The sequence below is a fragment of the Thalassophryne amazonica genome, chromosome 15 (assembly GCF_902500255.1).
Source record: "Thalassophryne amazonica chromosome 15, fThaAma1.1, whole genome shotgun sequence".
Taxonomy (NCBI): domain Eukaryota; kingdom Metazoa; phylum Chordata; class Actinopteri; order Batrachoidiformes; family Batrachoididae; genus Thalassophryne; species Thalassophryne amazonica.
In genome coordinates, this window is record NC_047117.1 from 97,167,360 (window position 1) to 97,191,582 (window position 24,223).

At 43.4% G+C, this 24,223-nt stretch overlaps 1 protein-coding gene across 2 annotated transcripts in view; it reads left to right on the plus strand.

The window, feature by feature from the left end:
- Positions 1 to 24,223, plus strand: part of LOC117526353 (glycine receptor subunit beta-like) — a 158,609-nt gene that overhangs the window by 133,096 nt on the left and 1,290 nt on the right. For both annotated transcript variants that reach the window (XM_034188419.1, XM_034188418.1), the window contains exons 9-10: positions 4,373 to 4,521; positions 23,489 to 23,638. In XM_034188419.1, the coding sequence (XP_034044310.1) occupies positions 4,373 to 4,521; positions 23,489 to 23,638 (299 nt within the window). The remainder of the gene's footprint in view (positions 1 to 4,372; positions 4,522 to 23,488; positions 23,639 to 24,223) is intronic.

Here is a 24,223-nt window from a genome sequence, read left to right on the forward strand (position 1 = left end):
ACAGAGACAAAAACAAGGACACAGGACGACAACCGAGATTTGAAAGGACCAGTTTATCAAAACACTCCAGAGGCAGCCTGTTTGGCGCCGTCAACGGCCTTGTCCGACAATCCTGGAGGGGGAGGGAGAGGGAGCAGCCCTGCGCAGTCTGAGCAGTCCTGAACAGTTCTAACAGAGCTGGAGAAGCTGAGGGGAAGGGGGAAGACCAGGGAGCGAGGCTTAAGTGTTGATCTTCTGAGGAGGTTTTATCACAGCGACCTTGAAGTGCAGCTGTATTTGGGGAAGCCAAATGAATAGCCAGATTAGCAGACGCCTGAAAGATTCCACAGTTCTGAGAACAGAGTGGCTCTCAATGCATCTGAATGTAGAATGTGGTCTTCACAGACGGTCATAGCGGGTTTCCAGGGCCGCAATCCTGCTCGAGATGTTTTCCAACGCGCGGTTAACCCCCGCCGACTGCGCAGCCACTGCCTTTCCAATCGAATCAATCATGTAGGGCAGCCTGGAAGGACCAATCAAAGCTGCTTCCACTTTGCTGGTTTACCGGAAAATCAAGAAAGTGCCCGCTCCACACATCAGAAAGCCGGTCACCACCAAGCCGAATATGTACACATCTTCGACGTCCTCCACAGAAAGCATGTAAAGGCACATGACCTGCCATCTCCTCCACGGGTCCATCACGTAACCCATCACATGCGTCCCGGCAGGACAGGTCGGGTCCTTCGCCCCCGAATGTCTTGTAGAAAAAATAGTGTCAATTGCGTTCAGAGACCACTTTAACAGATCCATTTTTGTCGTTTTCCAGAAGAGCAAAGCTGCAGCCTCACAGACAACACGCCACAGAAGCAGGAGAGATAAGGAGGGAGGGAGAAGAGAAAAGTGCGTCCGTCTCGGTCGAGTGCAAGCTGGCAATAACATAATCATACTACAAAATCCAATAAAATATTGTATTACATATATGCATGGTTAAAGCCCGCATTTTATCACAAGTCATAAATCACAATCACTTTCAGCCCAGAAAAGGTTGAGACATCGTGTAAACATACATGTGAAAACTTCTCCAAATACAAATTTGACGATCTACTACAACAAACGTAACACACAACATTCAACGTGTTGTTGCTCAGATCTCAACAAAATTGCATGCATTAGATGAATGTTAGTAAGTTCTTCATGCAGTACAAATGAAGTCCGCGACTTCTCTTTTCATTTTCTTTTCCAATCACTGCCATTCACAGTGGACACACACTCACTGTCCGTCAAACACACAACAGAATCCACGGCACATTCTTTAAACAATTCATCAAAGTCGTCATAATGTCTATCCTCAAAGAACCGGTGGTGCAGTCCAGTGTTAATTGTGACAAGAAATTTTAATTTAGTTTTAGTCTTAGTCTTCTGACTAAAATTATTGTAAATTTTAGTCTAGTTTGAGTCATTCAATTTGGATTAATTTTAGTAGACTAAAATTGCTTCCTATTTTAGTCGACTAAAATAGGAAGCAATTTTTGTTGACTAAATCAATCACCACTGTGGGGTAATAAAAAAGAAAAAAGTTAAGACTTGTGCTTTTATTTTAACATTACAGTTAAAAAATGTATTTTCTTCAAAGCAAGTTAGATGACGTGACATAATTTTATGCTGGGTCAGTGTGTAAATAATGATAGCGTGTTCATGCATTATCAGTGTAAAAATATATACAGTTAATCAGTGTTTTTCACTTGTATTTTACACAAATTAACATGTTCACATGTTAGCATAACCCAACGTGACCACGGTGATGCGGATATTGACTAGCCCACCAGACAGTACATTTCAGTTCATCACATTTATTACTAATATGAGCAGGGGTGGTGGCCAAGTGGTTAATGCGCTTGGTTTCAGTTCGGAAGGTTCTGGGTTCAAATCCCACCCCTGCCACATTTCTCCATGTAATGTGGAGTTGCGTCAGGAAGGGCATCCGGCGTAAAACCTGTGCCAAATCAACATGCAGATCCACGTTGGATTTGCTGTGGCGACCCCGAGTGCAAACAAGGGAGCAGCCGAAGGGACTTACTTACATTTATTACTAATATGTGAGCACACTGTAGTCAATATACAATTATATATATAATGCCTTAGCGATTTTACCTTTGAGAATATCTCGAGGTGGTTGTTCTGTAGATGTCTCTTTAGATTTGTCGTGTTCTTGCTGCGGATTACTGCGTTGCATGCTTTACACTTTGTCTTGTTCTCTTTGTCGTCGAATATGAAATGGGCCCATAAATCTTCCCTTCTTTTTCTGCCGGCCGTGGACATTTTGTCGCTTTTTCTTTCGTGTCTCGTTTTCTCAGTCTCTTGACTCTCTTCAACTACCTCCCTTGTCTTCCCATGTGCGGTCGAAACAGTGGCTTACTTCCTGTTACTGGTTAATAAGCTAAGCTCTGATTGGTTCTCCTCTCGTCTGCTCCCATCTCTTCTATCTGTTGAGTGGTTGTTTTGCCGTTTCTCCCATCTTACCATGATCTTAACTGTCTACTGATTGGATTTCCGTCTCGTCTTTTTTTCGTTGACGTGAATATAAATTAATTTAGTTATAGTTATCGTCTCAAAAAAAGTGTTTTATTTTCATTTTCGTCCGCAAAAATATATTTATGATGAAAAAAACAAATATTTCGTCAACGAAATTAACACTGGTGCAGTCTTAAATAGCTGGTTGTCCATCAGTAAAATACGAGTGCATGTCACAACATGTCCTGTGAGACTTCAACATGAAGGCGCTTTTGCTGCGCCATCAGCTTCGTGCCGATGAATTTTGCTGCAACTCTTTTCATAGCAAAATCTTCTGTCACAGTGGAATGTGCTGAAAAAGTGCTGATGTCCACCTCTTCCACAATTTCTCGGACAGTCACACGACGGTCCCTCATCACCACAGCGTTCACTTTGGAAATGATCTGGTCATTTCAGCATGTTGATGCCGATCGGAGCATGGCTCGCTCTCCACCGTTGTGCGGACGTCTTTAAACCGGTTGTACCGCTCCTTAATCTGTGTGATGCCCAGACGATCGTCACCGAAAGCCGTCTGAATAATCCGAATAGTTTCCACCAGGCTGTCGCCCAGTTTCTGGCAAAATTTGATGCAGTCGCGCTGCTCCAGTTGTTCCGCCATTTCCTTGCAAAGAAAAAAAATGACGAGAGACTCCACCCGTCCTCACACAAAGGCTGCTTACAAGCAAATGACGCAACCGACAGGCATGAAAAAATTCACGCATGCGCACAAAGGTTCAAGGTTGGCTCATGCAAGCACACGTGATTCAAATCCATCAGGTTTTTGAAAAAATAAAAAGGTCGGATACTTTTCTAACAGACCTCGTATGTGGCTTTTTTACTGTAAGGTGTGTTATTGATATTTTACAATGATTTTTAAAATATTCTACAAGCTTTAGCTGTGGTTTTTGAAATGCTTTAACAGTCTTTTCAGTCTTCATGAATTTCATGTAGTTTAATTGTTCTGAGTTAATGCATAATTTGGTTTACAATTAAAAGGAAAATCATTCTAGGTCCTACTTCCATGTTCTGTTATTTCAACATTATCACTGACAGTTCAAATGAAAGGTTGAATCTAGGATCATTTAAATATGCAATTTTTTTTAGATTTGTTCTTCCAGGAGATGTTGAAAATCATTAGATCATTAGATAAAAATTTAATTTGTTTTCTGGGGTTAGGGTTAGGGCCCCCCAGACCCCCTGCGAATTTTCCTCGGATTTCACAATTTTCATTTCACAGCCCTGACCAAGCAATGTTTTTTTTTTCAGGGACGTCCCTGCTTATTTCAGCAAGACAATGCCAAGCCACATTCTGCACGTGTTACAACAGCGTGGCCTTGTAGTAAAAGAGTGCGGGTACTAGTCTGGCCTGCCTGCAGTCCAGACCTGTCGCCCATTGAAAATGTGTGGCGCATTATGAAGCGCAAAATACGACAACGGAGACCCCGGACTGTTGAACAGCTGAAGTCGTACATCAAGCAAGAATGGAAAAGAATTCCACCTACAAAGCTTCAACAATTAGTGTCCTCAGTTCCCAAACGCTTATTGAGTGTTGTTAGAAGGAAAGGTGATGTAACACAGTGGGAAACATACCACTGTCCCAGCTTTTTTGAAACCTGTTGCAGGCATCCATTTCAAAATGAGCAAATATTTGCACAAAAACAATAAAGTTGATCAGTTTGAACATTAAATATCTTGTCTTTGTGGTGTATTCAGTTGAATATAGGTTGAAGAGGATTTGAAAATCGTATTCTGTTTTTATTTACATTTTTCACAATGTCCCAACTTCATTGGAGTTGTGGTTGTAAAAATGCAAAACAAAAATGATGTATTTGTGTGTTTTTAGGTATTTTGTCAGTCCTCTCTCTGTCCAGTGAGAGTATGTCTTTGGCTTCAGAGCTGCCGAAGGTGTCTTACGTAAAGGCCATTGATATTTGGCTCATTGCCTGTTTGCTTTTTGGGTTTTCATCCCTGGTGGAATATGCTGTGGTCCAGGTCAGTTCCAGTACACAAACACACATTTAAGTGTTCATCCACTCCCTGTCCAGAGAGTCTGGAATCAGCCATAAATATGATCAAAAGTTTTTACCTGGTCACAGAAGTGTGGGGTGAGCTGCTTGCCCTGCTGCCACCATGACCATGAATTATATGCAAGATCATAGTATTGGCTGATGATATTGAATTTCTTTCTGATCAAATATTGCTGAAAAATACCAGATGTTGGTTGGCTGTTTGTAGTATTCCAAAGTACAAGTATTAGCAGAATTGTTAGAAGCTTCATCTGTCTTTAAGGATGCAAAACAAGCAGTTTATTTATAGACAGACATTCATATTCAGTGAGATTTTACTGGTGCACTTTTAGCTGTTTAGGCACATTGTCCCTGCAGACAAGCTGTGGCCTCAGTCACTTTAAGAACTTTGGTTTGGTTCAGAACCTCATGAGACTGGAGGCTGGTGTAGCAGTAAAAAGCCATGCCTGTTGGAACTGGAAGCAGACGTTCCTCAGCCTGATCTGTGTTTTATCTGTTCGATATTTAATTGCTTTGTTGTTTCAGCTGAATCTGAAGAGATCAAAAACTGTTCAGCAGGTTGACTTCCACATATAAATATGGAGGAGAAGAGCAAAGGTTTTTTTGTTGTTGTATGAATGTTACTTTCTGGCATAATTTACAGAACACATGGACAAACTGTTCAAAATGAACATCCATCACTCTGTAAGATAATGATACATCCAGCTAAAGATCAGTCATTTCAAGTATGATGATTCGATTCTCTCACGATTTTTGGGGTGCCGATTCGATTTAAATTATGATTTTTATATTGCCAATTTTTGCAATTCTTAGTTTAGCTTTCTTAATACCAGTGAAAAAGTTGCATAATGATGTCTACAGTCTATATCAGGAGGCATATTTCTCCCAAAAATACACATCACATGTGAATCTGTTTTTAATATTTATTTAGCAGCTTATTTAACTGTTCTGCTCTGTCAGTGCTGTAAAAAACAAAAAAAAACAAATTTCACTTACACAACACCTGAACCTGAGCACCTGAAAACTCAAATGTGAGCCTTTTGTTTCAGAGAAATACTTTCTGGAAGGTATCACGTACCTCAGCTCCAGCATGTGTAGCATGTTCCTGAAACCCATATTTTCCACAACACCATAAGGCCGCAGGTCTTTGCAAATAAAGTCCGCGATTGATTTTGTGATGCGTTTCATTTTTTCAGAACTGCTGAGTAGATTGGAAAATGCTGCTTTCAGTGTCTGTTGGCTTGGTGCTGCAGGACATTTGGCTGGAAGCTCTGCATTTACTTCAGGATGGTGCCTTGCTTGGTGGGCATTAAGGTTTGTCGTATTTCCGTAGTACGCAACGTGTGCATTACAGATTTTACTAATAGCTTTCGACATGTCCAGTTCTGCTTTGCCCTTCAAAGCAAAAAATCCAAAATGTGATTGTAGGACTTTTATCCCCACGCCACGTAGCGAGTTGTCCGCCATTCTCTGCTTTCAATTTAAGTTTTTTTTCCCCCCCCGCAGACGGATGTGGCGTTGTGTTGCCAGGTAGAGAGTCAAAGAAAAGCATTTCACCCTCTGCTGGAGAAAAGCAGTAACTTTTACAAACCCAGCTGATAAACGTAGTCTAAAATGAAGCATCTATATTTAGAAAAATATTGATATTTTTGTTAAAAAATGATTTAAAAAATGGAAAACAAAAAATTGTGATATGTGAATCAAATTTTTTCTCCCACTCCTAGTATATAGGCCCCCTGGCCCATACTCTGAATTCTTAGATAAATTTGGTGAGTTCATCTCTAACTTATTGACCAGTGCAGATAACATTCTGATTATTGGTGACTTTAACATTCATATAAATAAGCCTTCTGTTCCCCTCTGCAAATCATTCATGGAAATTGTGGATGCATTAGGATTTCAGCAATGCATTCAGGACTTGACACACATACAGTGAGGAAAGTATTTGAACACCTTGCGGTTTTGCAAGTTCTCCCACTTACAAATCATGGAGGGGTCTGAAATTTTCATCTTAGGTGCATGTCCACTGTGAGAGACATAATCTAAAAAAAAAAAAAAATCCGGAATCCGGATGATTTTTAAAATAATTTATTTGTATGTTACTGCTGCAAATAAGTATTTGAACACCTACCAACCAGCAAGAATTCTGTATCTCCCAGACCTGTTAATTTTCCTTTAAGAAGCCCTCTTATTCTGCACTCTTTACCTGTATTAATTGCACCTGTTTAGGGCTGAAATGATAAGTCGAGTAATTTGAATAATTCGATTACAAAAATGTTAGAGGCAAATTCTGTGCCTCGAAGCTTCGTTTAACGTTGTAGTACATATACCAGGCCTGTGTGTGGTGCTGTAATGTCCCCAGAAAAACAAACAAAAGAAGACTAGAGCAAGCGCAAATCAAATTAGCACAAAAGCTACACTTTTACAACGTGACAAACAGAATGAAATATAGCCTTTTAGGAAAAAGACTGTCCACGCTGATCATCTGAAATAGCTTACTGTCCATTTAAAGCAAAGCAGTGTGTTTGTTTTTTAAAAACAACACAGTTTCATCTGCTGGCCACTCTCTGCGCGTGGCGGCCGGATGCTGCCTCTCTCTGCCCGGTGTTAGCGGCTCAGCACTGCCCTCACACAGCTCCGTCCCGGCCACATACAGTCTCTGGAAGAAGTCCACTCTTTCTTCTGTGTTTTGCTTAGACTTGCAATGAATGTTTCACTTTTTAATTTTCGCTTTTTTGGGCAACACACAATGCTTCACAAACACGGGAACTCAAATAAAATAATAATAATAATACTAATAATATAAAAAACCAGTGACTGCGAGGCTGCATGTTCAACCTCCAGCTGAAAATGAAATGCATTGGCTGAATCGCAGAGAGAGTGTTAAAAAGAAATTCATGTAGGGACCCAGTCCACCACCTTAATAAATAAATAAATAAAAATGGTTAAATTTTACAAGTTGGGGTAAACAAAAAACAGAAAGCCACAACCCATCACCATTTCAGCAAAATGTCAAGACTTTGGCCTGACTTTGGCTGAGCTCCTGCCACCAAGAAAGATCCAAATCTTGTAAAGATGTGAAAAAATAAATAATTACCCAGGAAAACAGAAAGGGATCCAATAAATTTGACAGTCTCCATGATGACGCAGTGACATTGTGCCATTACTTAGGGAGAGCTGTGAACTGTTAATGCTTCAAAACGCAAAAGTACTTTTTATGCGATTACTCCATTAATCGCCAGAATAATCGATAGAATACTCGAATACTAAAATAATCGATAGCTGCAGCCCTACACCTGTTTGAACTTTTTACCTGTATAAAAGACACCTGTTTGCACACGCAATCAATCACACTCCAACCTGTCCACCATAGCCAAGACCAAAGAGCTGTCTAAGGACACCAGGGACAAAACTGTAGACCTGCACAAGGATGGGATGGACTACAGGACAACAGGCAAGCAGCTTGGTAGAAGACAACAACTGTTATGATTATTTATTAGAAAGTGGAAGAAACACAAGATGACTGTCAATCTCCCTCGGTCTGGGATTCCATGCAAGATCTCACTTTGTGGGGTAAGGATGATTCTGAGAAAGCTCAGAACTACACAGGAGGACCTGGTCAATGAAGACCTGAAGAGAGCTGGGACCACAGTCACAAAGATTACATTAGTAACACATGATGCTGTCATGGTTTAAAATCCTGCAGGGCAGCAAGGTCCCCCTGCTCAAGCCAGCACATGTCCAGGCCCGTTTGAAGTTCACCAGTGACCATCTGGATGATCCAGAGGCAGCGTGGGAGAAGGTCATGTGGTCAGATGAGACCAGAATAGAGCTTTTTGGAATCAACTCCACTTACCATGTTTAGAGGATGAGAACAACCCCAAGAAAACCATCCCAACCGTGAAGTATGGGGCGGAAGCATCATACTCTGGGGGTGCTCTTCTGCAAACGGGACAGGACAACTGCACTGTATTGAAGGGAGGTTGGATGGGGTCATGTATTGCAAGATTTTGGCAAACAACCTCCTTCCTGCTTGCCTCGACTGGTGGTTGGCTCTCACTGCGGTATTGTATCACTTCCTGTTCCGGAGCACAGCGGTGTTTTGCTGTATCTGTTAGCTGTTTAATCTGCGTAGTTAGATTGATCTAGATAACTAGATAACAATTTGTTTCACAGTGTAATCTTCACGTGCCTTAACTAAAGCACTCCCTCTGCTGAATCACCTCTAAATTATTTACACATTATTCACTTTGTGTGTTTTTAGGAATCCGCTAGCTTAGCGCAGCTACTAGCTCTTAGCCGGTTTAGCATGGCGGCTTCTCCTGTCTCTCCCGCACTTTTCTGCTCTGGGTGTGAAATGACAATATTTAGTTATTCCTTGGCCTCCTTTAGCAGTAATGGTACTTGTAATAAGTCTATCTTATTTGTAGCTTTGGAGGCCAGGCTGGGGGAATTGGAGATTCGGCTCTGCACCTTGGAAAATCCTACAGCTAGCCAGGCCCCTGTAGTTGGTGCGGACCAAGGTAGCTTAGTCGCCGTTAGCTGTCCCCCAGCAGATCCCGAGCAGCCGGGAAAGCAGGCCAGCTGGGTGACTGTGAGGACGAAGCAAAGTTCTAAATAGAAGCCCCCTGTACACCACCAACCTGTTCACAGCTCTAACCGTTTTTCCCCACTCGGCGACACACCCGCCGAGGAACAAACTCTGGTTATTGGTGACTCTGTTTTGAGAAATGTGAAGTTAGCGACACCAGCAACCATAGTCAATTGTCTTCCGGGGGCCAGAGCAGGCAACATTGAAGGAAATTTGAAACTGCTGGCTAAGGCTAAGCGTAAATTTGGTAAAGATTGTAATTCACGTCAGCAGTAATGACACCCGGTTACGCCAATTGGAGGTCACTAAAATTAACATTGAATCGGTGTGTAACTTTGCAAAAACAATGGAGCCGGGAGTGACATGTTTAGCCGCATGTTCTCCTTGAATTGCTGGCTGTCTGAGTGGTGTCCAAAAAATGAGGTGGGCTTCATAGATAATTGACAAAACTTCTGGGGACAACCTTGTTAGGAGAGATGGCATCCATCCCACTTTGGATGGAGCAGCTCTCATTTCTAGAAATCTGGCCAATTTTATTAAACCCTCCAAACGTGACTATCCAGGGTTGGGACCAGGAAGCAGAGTTGTAGTCTTACACACCTCTCTGCAGCTTCTCTCCCCCTGCCACCCCCCCAATACCCCATCCCCGTAGAGACGGTGCCTGCTCCCAGACCATCAACAACCAGTAAAATGTTGTATGGCTGGGGGGGCCTGGCTGCCGGTTTGTTTGTCATTTGGTTTCCTCCCAGGTGGCGTGCATTTGGGACTGAGTGGCTGTGTTGCTGAGGCTGTTAGGAGGACTTCACCCTGATCACCTGCGACTCGTCAGGACTCACAGCTGAGGTGCATCTGGAGGGATTGGAGTATGTTGGCATTTAAGACTGAAGTGCACAGTGTGCATTTGCCAGAGACTCGACCTTGTGACCAGACGGGTGAGATCGTCGTCTTGGGAGCCATCTCATCAGCAGCGGACGCTGAGAATGTCCAGGTTTGATGCACGGTCTGTGAAAGAGGAGAGGGTGAGGTCTCACGCTCGTCAGCACACTTCCTGAGGTACGTTGGATTTTGTGACTAACAGTTATACAGTCAGTAAATGTGGTGTCCCTCACACCTTATTGTATTGAGCTGTATGTTAGTCATGTATCAGCTTCCACTGCAGTGGTGATTTGTGAACGGGATGTTCCATGCCTGCAGGTTGGAAGCTGATCAGTAATCAAGCCAGGAAGTGTTTGCTGTTTGTACACCTTTAAGTGTTCTGTGTGTAGAGTGTGGACTCACATAATGGTTCCTTCTTTCACAGACTCGGTTGTTGCGGCCACCTGGGGGGTGTCGGCGGGGTCCTTGGGTCCGAAACAGCTTCTGGCTCCGGACCATTAGCGCTGCTGGGAGCGCACCACGCCAGACCGCACCTTTTATTATTATTATGATCACTGTTATGTATTAAATTCAGTTAGCCTTTGTACCGTGCTCTGCTTATTTCATACTGGGTCCTTCAAACGCTGGTCGGTTCTCCGAGCTGCGTCCGACACATAACAGTAGTCTCTGGCCAAACATCACGGACCCAGCGGTAGCAGAGACGGTAACGCGCCGGGAAGGCGGCAGCAGACGTTCAGTGGTTATCCGGATCAGTTGCGGGGCTCTCCGCCCGGAAGGTGCGTGTTTGAGAACCCATTACTAGATACTAATTTGTGCTCTCTTGCAGCCGTGTCCTGTGTTTGTGCCTTATCCGTGGGTCGTGGTGGAGTGTGACTGGCGACAGCTTCGCGTCACACTCCGACCGGATGGGAGGCTTAAACGGGAGCTGCAAGAGTGCGTTTGTAATGGGTTCACGCGCACGGCGGAGCTCTGTTAGCACGGGTCGCTGGGCTTCCTGTGCTACAGTCGTAGCCCCGTTTCCCCGGATAAAAGGTAACTACTGCGTCTGTTGTTTCAGCTCCGGCGTTATTTAGTTGAGCACATTTTGGTTGTTGCACACAGCTGCGCACGAGGATGCAGCTCGTTTGTTTTTTGTCACCAAAGGGGGTTTTTCATTTTTTAGCACTCTGGTTCCCCCTTGTGGTGCCTGAATCACGGTACCGTCAAGCTCTTGAGTAGGAACAGGTGTGTTCCATGTGGTTGAGCTTGACGGTATACCTCACTGATTTGTTTTGTGTTGGTTCATTTTGTGTGGGTGTTTTTTGAGTGGGTTTTTGTTTTTTGTTGTCCACTGTTTGTCTGGGGGTGTGATCCTGCAGCCTTTGCTACACAAGAAAAAGAAAAGGAAAGACGGGGACCCAAATAACTGTGTGTTGGTCTGTTTTTTTTTTTGTTTCTTTTTGTTTCCCCCCTCCCCGGGGTTAGATGGAACGGTCCCCTGGGGGGTGATGGGGTGGTATTTGGGTTGTCTTTCTGTTTTTTGTTATGCCCTCTCTTCTCCTCTGACTCCAGCCGGGGGTGCCGTAGTGTCGGCATTGCTGGAGGGGTGCAGTTAGGTTGAGCTGGGCGTTTCCCAGGTGGCCTCTGCACCCGGGAGGGGAGGGGGGGGGGGGGTTTGGGGTTTTTGTTTTTTTTTTTTCCCTCCCCCAGTTTCCACCCTCAGGGTTTGACTGTGGTGTCCTCTGGGGGGGAAAAGGCGTTGGGTCCATCTAGCCGTGGGCGGCCGGGGCTGGGTCCATTGGTCGTGTGGGGAGGCGTCTCCTGGGGTTGACGAGTGGTCCTCTGGGGGGCGCTGGTAGTCCCCGTGGGTGACGGTGGATCCCAGAGGGACCTCGGCCGTGGTTATTACTCCTGGAGCTGGCGGGTGGCCCTCTGGGGGGTGTTGGTCCCTGCGTGAGGGTGGGGTACTGTTGTATGGCTGGGGGGGCCTGGCTGCCGGTTTGTTTGTCATTTGGTTTCCTCCCAGGTGGCGTGCATTTGGGACTGAGTGGCTGTGTTGCTGAGGCTGTTAGGAGGACTTCACCCTGATCACCTGCGACTCGTCAGGACTCACAGCTGAGGTGCATCTGGAGGGATTGGAGTATGTTGGCATTTAAGACTGAAGTGCACAGTGTGCATTTGCCAGAGACTCGACCTTGTGACCAGACGGGTGAGATCGTCGTCTTGGGAGCCATCTCATCAGCAGCGGACGCTGAGAATGTCCAGGTTTGATGCACGGTCTGTGAAAGAGGAGAGGGTGAGGTCTCACGCTCGTCAGCACACTTCCTGAGGTACGTTGGATTTTGTGACTAACAGTTATACAGTCAGTAAATGTGGTGTCCCTCACACCTTATTGTATTGAGCTGTATGTTAGTCATGTATCAGCTTCCACTGCAGTGGTGATTTGTGAACGGGATGTTCCATGCCTGCAGGTTGGAAGCTGATCAGTAATCAAGCCAGGAAGTGTTTGCTGTTTGTACACCTTTAAGTGTTCTGTGTGTAGAGTGTGGACTCACATAATGGTTCCTTCTTTCACAGACTCGGTTGTTGCGGCCACCTGGGGGGTGTCGGCGGGGTCCTTGGGTCCGAAACAGCTTCTGGCTCCGGACCATTAGCGCTGCTGGGAGCGCACCACGCCAGACCGCACCTTTTATTATTATTATGATCACTGTTATGTATTAAATTCAGTTAGCCTTTGTACCGTGCTCTGCTTATTTCATACTGGGTCCTTCAAACGCTGGTCGGTTCTCCGAGCTGCGTCCGACACATAACAGTAAAAATCTATTTAAGCATAAAAATTCAAAAAGAAAAAATAATATAGCACCTTCAACTGCTCCACAGACTAAAACAATTGAATGTGGTTTATTAAACATTAGGTCTCTCTCTTCTAACTCCCTGTAAGTAAATTATATAATAATTGATCAACATATTGATTTATTCTGCCTAACAGAAACCTGGTTACAGCAGGATGAATATGTTAGTTTAAATGAGTCAACACCCCCGAGTCACACTAACTGTCAGAATGCTTGTAGCATGGGCTGAGGCGGAGGATTAGCAGCAATCTTCCACTCCAGCTTATTAATTAATCAAAAACCCAGACAGAGCTTTAATTCATTTGAAAGCTTGACTCTTAGTCTTGTCCATCCAAATTGGAAGTCCCAAAAACCATTTTTATTTGTTGTTATCTATCGTCCACCTGGTCGTTACTGTGAGTTTCTCTGTGAATTTTCAGACCTTTTGTCTGACTTAGTGCTTAGCTCAGATAAGATAATTATAGTGGGCGATTTTAACATCCACATAGATGCTGAGAATGACAGCCTCAACACTGCATTTAATCTATTATTAGACTCAGTTGGCTTCGCTCAAAATGTAAATGAGTCCACCCACCACTTTAACCATGCTTTAGATCTTGTTCTGACTTATGGTATGGAAATTGAAGACTTAACAGTATTCCCTGAAAACCCCCTTCTGTCTGATCATTTCTTAATAACATTTACATTTACTTTAATGGACTACCCAGCAGTGGGGAATAAGTTTCATTACAGCAGAAGTCTTTCGGAAAGCGCTGTTACTAGGTTTAAGGATATGATTCCTTCTTTGTTATGTTCTCCAATGCCATATACCAACACAGTGCAGAGTAGCTACCTAAACTCTGTGAGTGAGATAGATTATCTCGTCAATAGTTTTACATCCTCATTGAGCACAACTTTGGATGCTGTAGCTCCTCTGAAAAAGAGGGCCTTAAATCAGAAGTGCCTGACTCCGTGGTATAACTCACAAACTCGCAGCTTAAAGCAGATAACCCGTAAGTTGGAGAGGAAATGGCATCTCACTAATTTAGAAGATCTTCATTTAGCCTAGAAAAAGAGTCTGTTGCTCTATAAAAAAGCCCTCCATAAAGCTAGGACATCTTACTACTCATCACTAATTGAAGAAAATAACAACAACCCCAGGTTTCTTAACAGCACTGTAGCCAGGCTGACAGAGTCAGAGCTCTATTGAGCCAAGTATTCATTTAACTTTAACTTTAACTAGTAATGACTTCATGACTTTCTTTCCTTCAATGAGCATATTAAGCAACTATGTAGGACTGCTTTTTTGCATTTGTGCAATATCTCTAAAATTAGAAAGGTCTTATCTCAGAGTGATGCTGAAAAGCTAATTCATGCATTTATTTCTTCTAGGCTGGACTATTGTAATTCATTATTATCAGGTTGTCCAAAAAGTTCCCTGAAAAGCCTTCAGTTAATTCAAAATGCTGCAGGTAGAGTACTAACGGGGACTAGAAGGAGAGACCATATCTCACCAATATTGGCCTCTCTTCATTGGCTTCCTGTTAATTCTAGAATAGAATTTAAAATTCTTCTTCTTACTTATAAGGTTTTGAATAATCATGTCCCATCTTATCTTAGGGACCTCATAGTACCATATCACCCCAATAGAGCGCTTCGCTCTGACTGCAGGCTTACTTGTAGTTCCTAGGGTTTTTAAGATTAGAATGGGAGGCAGAGCCTTCAGCTTTCAGGCTCCTCTCCTCTGGAACCAGCTCCCAGTTCGGATCAGGGAGACAGACACCCTCTCTACTTTTAAGATTAGGCTTAAAACTTTCCTTTTTGCTAAAGCTTATAGTTAGGATTGGATCAGGTGACCCTTAACCATCCCTTAGTCATGCTGCTATAGACTTAGATTGCTGGGGGTTCCCATGATGCACTGAGTGTTTCTTTCTCTTTTTGCTCTGTATGCACCACTCTGCATTTAATCATTAGTGATTGATCTCTGCTCTCTTCCACAGCATGTCTTTTCCCTGATTCTCTCCCCTCAGCCCCAACCAGTCCCAGCAGAAGACTGCCCCTCCCTGAGCCTGGTTCTGCTGGAGGTTTCTTCCTGTTAAAAGGGAGTTTTTCCTTCTCACTGTCACCAAGTGCTTGCTCACAGGGGGTCATTTTGACCGTTGGGGTTTTTCTGTAATTATTGTATGGCTTTTGCCTTACAGTATAAAGCGCCTTGGGGCAACTGTTTGTTGTGATTTGGCGCTATATAAATAAAATTGATTTGATTTTGATTTGATTCCCTCAGTAAGAGCATTGAAGATGGGTCATGGCTGGGTCTTCCAGCATGACAATGACCCCAAACACACAGCCAGGGCAACTAAGGATGGGCTCCGTAAGAAGCATTTCAAGGTCCTGGAGTGGCCTGGCCAGTCTCCAGACCTGAACTCAATAGAAAATCTTTGGAGGGAGCTGAAACTCCAAACCTGAAACATCTAGAGAAGATCTGTATGGAGCAGTGGACCAAAATCCCTGCTGCAGTGTCTGCAAACCTGGTGGAAAAACTACAGGAAACATTTGACCTCTGTAATTGCAAACAAAGGCTACTACAAAGGCTACTAACCCTAACCCTAACCCTGTGCCAAATATTAGCATTGATTTTCACAGGTGTTCAAATACTTATTTGCAGCAGTAACATACAAATAAATTATTAAAAAAATTATACATTGTGATTTCCGGATTTTTTATTTTTTTTAAGATTATGTCTCTCACAGTGGACATGCACCTAAGATGAAAATTTCAGACCCCTCCATGATTTCTAAGTGGGAGAACTTGCAAAACCGCAGGGTGTTCAAATACTTATTTTCCTCACTGTAAGTGGAAATACCCTGGAATTTGTTCTTGCACTTATTATTGCTGTCATGAATATTGAAATCATGCCTATTGCATCAGTGGTCTCTGATCACTCACTTATTAGGTTTACAGTTTTGCTGCCATGTTTAGTGGAACAACAACCTTATTTATCACTGCAGCGATGCATCAACTCATCAACTACGACTGAACTTGAAGCTAGACTGTCTGATATCTTAGTTTCACGTTTGAAAAATGCCCAATCAGTAGACAGTCTTGTGGACAGTTTAAACTCAGTGATCAAAACGCCACTCGACATGATTGCACTACCTATATTAAAATCACCCCCCCCCCCCCCCCCCCAAAAAAAAACACAGTCACCTTGGTTCAGTGATTACCTACGTGACCTCAAGCATAAGGCTAGAGATCTAGAACGGAAATGGCGTAGTTCAAAATTAGAAGTATTCCGCCTCACATGGCATGATGCTATCTTAGACTATCAGCATGAAAATTCAGTAAGATATATCTTATAAATTATATTCCAATTCTAAGGTGGAACTATGCTAGTATACTAAGGTACATCTAAATATCTAAAAAGGAAAAGTAAAATAGAAAAGTAGAGTAGAGCAACTTAGGTGCCTGCTCTTGAGAACCAGGGATGGTAGGTTGAAATATGTCATATTGGAGGAGCACGGCGTGCACACACATACGCACACACGGTGTCACGCACATCTCCGCAACACACAAAGGCAAAACAGAGTAATTTTAACATTTTCTTTTTTCTTTGTGGATGATGGGATAATTTCCTCACGTTCAGACAGAATTGCCCATTGCCTGTGGTAAATGAACCGTTAACCAGGTGCAATGACTCTTTAAACTTCATGCCCAAATTGCGGCTCATGGAAGCGTGCGGAAATTACGAATGCAGCGCCTCAGACATTCTGCAAACAGATTACACCTGATGCAGACCGAGCCTGTCTCCCATCGGCCTGAACACCAACACCAAGGCCTGACACTCACCAACCTGATGGACTACCTCCGCCGCTGAAACCCTGATCTGAGTTCTGAACTGTTGCGCTAAGTGCGGTGTCACTGAGAATTTTTTTTTTCAGCCACACGAGGAAGTAAAGTATTTTCAGATGTTTTCCAAATTCAGGAGGCTTTATGTGGATTATTTTTTCTTCAGGAACATATGATGATGAATTCCACGAACAGATAAGACTTTTATTTACTCTGCGTGAATTTTCTCCACATGAGGACCACGGCTTTCAGCCAATTAATGGACAACATTAATGCACGTATTTCGACTTATGGGTAAATTACATGAAAGCCTGTAAAAAATCAAAAATTAGCTGCAGTGTTTGAAATGTATGAAAAAAGTAGCAGCTTATAGCCCTGATATTAAGATAAGACTTTATTGATCTCCCAGTGGAGAAATTTACATGTTACGTCAGCTCTTAAAAAAAAACAAAAACAAAAAAAAAAACACAAGATGGGTGTGAATACAGGAAAATGTACATCAAACAGCGTGTGCAAGGATAAGCAATAATAATAATACTTGTAACAATATGATAAAATAAGAAAATGAGGTAGAAATAGAATATATATATATATATATATATATATATATATATATACGAGGTCTGTTAGAAAAGTATCCGACCTTATTTTTTTCAAAAACCATATGGATTTGAATTACGTGTGATTGCGTCAGACAAGCTTGAACCCTTGTGCGCATGCGCAAGTTTTTTCATGCCTATCGGTTGCTTCATTTGCCTGTGAGCAGGCTTTGAGAGAGGTGTGGTCCACCCCTCTCGTCTGTTTTTTATTGCGAATAAATGTCTGAACAATTTGGATCTTTGCTGCATCAATTTTTTTCCAGAAACTGTGAGAGACCTCCAGGTGGACACCGTTCGAAAAATTAATATGGCTTTCAGGGATGATTTTATGGGGATTAAACAGATTAAGGAGTGTTACTGCCCCTTTAAGGACGGCCCACAACTGCTTAGAGTGCAGCGCGCTCCCAGCGCCGATGGACAGGCTGACACCCCTCACAAACAACCAGATCATTTCCAACGTGAAAGCTTTGTTGATCCGGGACGTCGTCTGACTTTCACAAAAAGACAGAAGATGTGGACATCAGCACTTTTTTCTGGCACATTCCACCGTTACAGGAGTTTATTTTTTTTTCATGGAAAAAGAAGCCGAGGGACGCGCCACGGAGCCGTTCATTACGCGGGACAAAACCACCTCAGTGATGGTCTCACAGGACGGCTTAAAGGTGGATTTCAGACGGATTCCGGTTGCTTTCCAGTCGTGTGAATAACCGATTGTGATTGTGCATGAGCTGGACATGCCAGAACATGTCCTGTGAGGTTTCATCACGGTGTTTCTTTTCGCCATGCAGCGCCGCCGCGACGCGCAGAATACCTCCACCTTTGTTCCTCTTTCCATGACAAAAACTCCTGTAACAGTGAAATGTGCCGTTCATTTCTAAACTGGACGCTGTCTTGATCCGGTATGTCCTCTGACTAGCACAGGAATTTTGAAAAGACGTGGACATCAGCACTTTTTCCGGCACATTCCACCGTTACAGGAGTTTTTTTCATGGAAAAAGAAGCCGAGGGACGCGCCACCGTGCCGCTCTTGACGCGGCACAAAACCACCTTGGTGTTGGTCTCTCAGGACGGCTTTCAGATGGATTCCGGTTGCTTTTCTGTCGTGTGAATATCCGAGAAATTGAGCTTGAGCTGGACAAGCCCCAACATGTCCTGTGAGGCTTCATCACGGCATTTGTTTGCGCCGAGCGGCTGCACCACGACGCGCCGAACTCCTCCGCACGTCTGTCTTAATGTGCCGAAAAAGTGCTGATGTCCACGTCTTTTCATAATTCCTGTGCTAGTCAAAGGACATACCGGATCAAGACAGCGTCCAGTTTAGAAATGAACGGCACATTTCACTGTTACAGGAGTTTTTGTCATGGAAAGAGGAACAAAGGCGGAGGAATTCCGGCATTGCAGCGGAGCTGCATGGCGAAAAGAAACACTGTGATGAAGCCTCACAGGACATGTTCTGGCATGTCCAGCTCATGCACAATCACAATCGGATATTCACACGACTGGAAAGCAACCGGAATCCGTCTGAAATCCACCTGAAAGCCGTCCTGTGAGACCAACACCGAGGTGGTTTTGTCCCGCGTAATGAACGGCTCCGTGGCGTGTCCCTCGGCTTCTTTTTCCATGAAAAAAAAAAAGTCCTGTAACGGTGGAATGTGCCGGAAAAAGTGCTGATGTCCACATCTTCTGCCTTTTTGTGAAAGTCAGACGACGTCCCGGATCAACAAAGCTTTCACGTTGGAAATGATCTGGTTGTTTGTGAGGGGTGTCAGCCTGTCCATCGGCGCTGGGAGAGCGCTGCGCTCTCAGCAGTTGTGGGCTGTCCTTAAAGGGGCAGTAACACTCCTTAATCTGTTTAATCCCCATAAAATCGTCCCTGAAAGCCATATTAATTTTTCGAACGGTGTCCACCTGGAGGTCTCTCACAGTTTCTGGAAAAAAACTGATGCAGCAAAGATCCAAATCGTTCAGACATTTATTCGCAATAAAAAATAGATGAGAGGGGTAGACCACACCTCACTCAAAGCCTGCTCACAGGCGAATGACGCAACCGACAGGCATGAAAAAACTCACGCATGCACATGAGGGTTCAAGCTTGGCTGACGCAATCACACGTGATTCAAATCCATATGGTTTTTGAAAAAAATAATAAGGTCGGATACTTTTCTAACAGACCTCATATATGTATATATATATATATATATATATATATATATATATACACACACACATATACATACATACGTACATATGTATAATTACACTTGCATACGTAAACATGATTGGAATTGAAAAAGACAGGAGCATCTTAGTGGAATTTAGGTGTGGTAAGGTGACATTAGTGCTGGGATTTGTAAACGAGTTGTTATTGCACATGATTTGTGGACATATTAATATTGCACGTGATTTGTGGACATGTTATTGCATGTGGTTATTTCACAGTGTTATTGTACAGTGTGACAGCAGCAGGGAGGAACAACCTGCGGTATCGTTCCTTCTTGCACTGAGGGTGCCTCAGTCTGACACTGAATGAGCTGCTCAGCTCCACTACAGTCCAGTGTAGAGGGTGAGAGGAGTTGTCCATGATGGATTTGAACTGACCAGCTTATTCAGTCTCTTTCTCTCCCGCTCTGTGCTGCCCGGGTCCCAACAGACAACAGCATAGAGGAGAGCAGAGGCCACAACAGAGTCATAGAAGGTCTTAAGCAGAGGCCTGCTCAGTCCAAAGGATCTCAGTCTCCTCAGGAGGTGGAGGCGACTCTGGCCTTTCTTGTACAGGGCATCAGTGATGTGAGTCCAGTCCAGTTTGTTGTTGAGGTGAACACCCAGGTATTTGAAATTGTCCACGGTCTCTATGTTCTCCCCCTGGATGTTCACCGGTGGGTGAGGTGGTGGTTTCCTCCTGAAGTCATTCACCATCTCCTTCGTCTTACTGGTGTTGAGACACAAGTGGTTGCGCTCACACCAGTCCAAAAAGTCTGTGATGACCAACCGGTACTCCAGCTTGTTCCCCTCAGACACACAACCCACAATGGCGGAGTCAGAGAACTTCTGGAGATGGCAGCTGTCCGTGTTGTAGGTGAAGTCCGAGGTGTAAAGGGTGAAGAGGAAAGGCGAGAGGACAGTGCCCTGGGAGGCCCTGGTGCTGCACCTTACCACCTCAGACTGACAGCCGCGCAGCCGCACTTAATGTGGGTGGTCAGTGAGGTAGTCGATGTTCCAGGCGGTGAGATGTCCATCCACACCTGCATCCTCCAGCTTCCTCTGCAGCAGCACCGGTCTGATGGTGTTGAAAGTGCTGGAGAAATCAAAGAACATGACTCTCACAGTGCTCCCGCCGGTCTCCAGGTGGGTGAGCACTCGCTGCAGCAGGTAGATGACAGCATCATCTACCCCGATGTTGGGCCTGTAGGCGAACTGCAGTGGGTCTAGGATGTCGCTCACCACGGTGTGGAGATGAGACAGGATGAGCCGCTCCATGGTCTTCATGAGGTGGGAGGTCAGGGCAACTGATCTGTAGTGGGCTGGTTCCTTGGCGTGTGGTGTTTTGGGAACCAAGACCACACAGGAGGTCTTCCACAGGTTCACTCTCCTTTTACAGCACAAGATTTCTTGGATTACTTTGAGAATAAAATAGAAGACATTAGGTTAAACATATCCCAACATGCCTTAAACCAGCCACTATACCCTGCTATTGAGGTGGGTGCCATTACTGAGGTATTACCTAATTTTACAGAATTTGATAGTATGTCACTAGGCGTGCTGATGAAACTTGTAACATCTACAAAAAGCTAAACCTGCTTATTTGATCCCATACCAACAAACTGGCCCACACCAAATCCCATACCAACGGACATGTCGTCCACTCTTGGGCCGACTGTGCTGGAAATTATTAATCTTTGATTAAGCTCTGTATCTGTCCCTAAATGTTTCACATCTGCAGTGATTAAACCATCTGCAGTGATTAAACCAAATCTAACTTTGACCCTAGTGTTTTGACCAACTATGGACTGATATCAAATCTATAATTTTGCTCTAAAATTCTGGAAAAAGTGGTTTCATGGCAGCTCGTGGACTATCTTACTGAGAATAATCTTTTTGAGCCTCTGCAGTCTGCTTTTAGAAAATATCATTCCAGAGAGACGGCTCTCACTAAAGTGTTGAATGATGTTCTGCTTGCAGTGGATTCTGACACCACTACAGTTCTGGTGCTGTTAGATCTCAGTGCTGCATTTGATACAGTGGATCATCATATTCTACTGGATAGGCTGGAGAATCATTTTGGGATTACTGGGAGTGCACTTGCGCGGTTGACATCATACCTGACCAGTCATTCTCACTGTGCTTTGTACAATAACACTACCTCTAATCTTAGTGACATGAACTTTTGGGGTTCCACAGGGGTCTGTCTAAGGCCCCCTGCTTTTCTCCCTTTATATAGCATCCCTTGGGCACATATTGCGGTGTTTTGGGATTACCCTTCAGTGCTGTGCTGTTGATATTCAGTTATACGTGCCGATAAGTAATGGTAATCTCATCCACATAAAATCCTTAGAAGATTGTCTTGCATCATTGAAAAGCTGGATGTCTAGCAACTTCCTACTTTTAAACTCTGACAAGACAAAAATGATGGTTCTTGATCCATTGAGACATCGGCATCAATTTGACTAGCTAACACTTAGCCTAGGCTCGTGTGTCATACATCACAATGACAAAGTGAGGAACCTTGGGGTAATTTTTGATCCTACATTGTCCTTTGAGTTCCTCATTAGAGATATTATGAGGACTGCTTTCTTCCACCTGCAAAGTATAGTTTCGTCCCATCCTGTCTATGGCTGATGCCAAGACCCTGATTCATGCGTTTGTCTCTTCTAGATTTACTACTGCAATGTTCTAGTTTCTGGTTTATCGCGCTCCAGCATTAAGGGTCTCCAACTGGCTCAAAATACTGCTGCCAGAGTTTTGACAGGAAGCAGAAAGTTTGATCACACAAAACCCATTTTGGCATCTCTTTACTGTCTTCCTGTCCCTGTGAGATCAGATTTTAAGGTTCTACTACTAGCCTGTAAAATTGTTCACGGACTGGCACCTGCCTACCTGACTGACCTACTTAAACCCTACGTACGGGTACTCACTCCACTGGCTTCCAGTTCACTTTGGAATTGATTCTAATATTAGTTATTAAAGCCTCGCACCTTCTTACTTGTCTGCACTTACAGTCAGCCAGCTGGCCAGCTTTACTTAGATGCTCCGAGGTTAAAATATAAACTCTGGGGTGATGGTGCTTTTATGGTAGCTGAACCCAGGCTGTGGAACAAACTACCTCTCGACTTACACACTATTCCTGACCGACCACTTTTTAAATTCAAGTTAATGACTTATTTATTGAAGCTGGCTTTTGTTGTCTAGTGGGGAGGTGACATGTTCTGTTTATATGTGCTGTTTTTACTTTGTTGTGTGTGTTTTATTTTTATGAATCTGTGTTTTACTGTAAAGTACTTTGGACACACTCTGGCTACTGTGTAATACTGTGTATTGTATGGCTTTTGCCTTACAATATAAAGCGCCTTGGGGCAACTGTTTGTTGTGATTTGGCGCTATATAAATAACTTTGATTTGATTTATAAATAAATGATTGATTGATTAGTTGGAATGAGGTCAACTCCCTTGAGTGTCCTTGCTAAAAGCCAAAATATATGAACACAATAGTTACCAATCAGTCCACAAATTTCACAGCAAACCTAAATGTCCCTGACTCACATTATCAATAACTTCTGTATTCACATCGTTTGTGCTTCATGAACACTAACTATGTTTAGTCCTTCCTGTATCTCTATGTGTGTGTGTATATATATATATATATATATATATATATATATATATATATATATATATATATATATATATATATATGTGTGTGTATATATATATATATGTCTGACCATGTTGGATGAATGTCAGTCTTTTTCTTAAAATAACTATCAGTGTGTCTCTTTGTATCTCATTGTCAATCATGTGTTAAACGTACACTTTGTCTGTTAAAACTATGTAAGAGTAAGTACACCCCTCTGTACATCCCACCTTCAAGCACAGCCTCATACGACCATCCATGAAAAATCTACTTAAGCTACCAATTTTCTATACAAATACAAACTTCCTATGGGCACTGTACTAGTTGTATAAAATTTGAACTCACTCTCCGTGCATCTGTAGGTCATATTAAACAGTCCGAAACTGATTGAAGAGGAAAAAGCCAAACTTGCCATCAAGGAGAAAGCTTTGAAAGATGACGGAAAGAAGTCCCTAAATAAAGACACTGTGAATGGGACTGGAGGAACGCCGATACATGTTCAAACTCTGCAGGTAAATCTAATTCACTGTAGTGGTTCAAACATAAAAAACAACAACAAAAAAAAAGGTGCTCAATTGAGGAATATTATTGGAGCTGTGAAGGTTTGCTGCTGAGCAACAGAACTTTGGCTTGTGAAAATGTGAATATTGACATAAAGTGATGACTAGATGTCTTTGGTACCAGGTCTCTGTGGAGGTTCCTTCTGTTCTGCTGGAATGACTTTGTGTCCAGTGAACGGTTACTTAGTGAGACTCGGATGAGGAGGATCACTTACACTGTGAGGGAACATCAGACACCACATTTAGTCCATGTGGTGAGATTCTCTGGACATGTTACAGGACACAGGTACCACAGTGTTGAGGACTCCAATGGCTGGAGAAGGCCATGGACATGCCCCATTTCACCTGATCAAGGACACGCCTATCCAGGACCCAAGGTGGTTCCATGGTGTGGTGGATGCAGTAACACTTGATGCTAGCACATGCTCCATTTAATAATTGTGAATTATTTATTTTATTCTGAACAGAGCTTCCTGCAGCCATTGTTGATTTCTGTAAAGCATTGATTGTAGTCAAGTGTCCAACTCTGTGGGACAT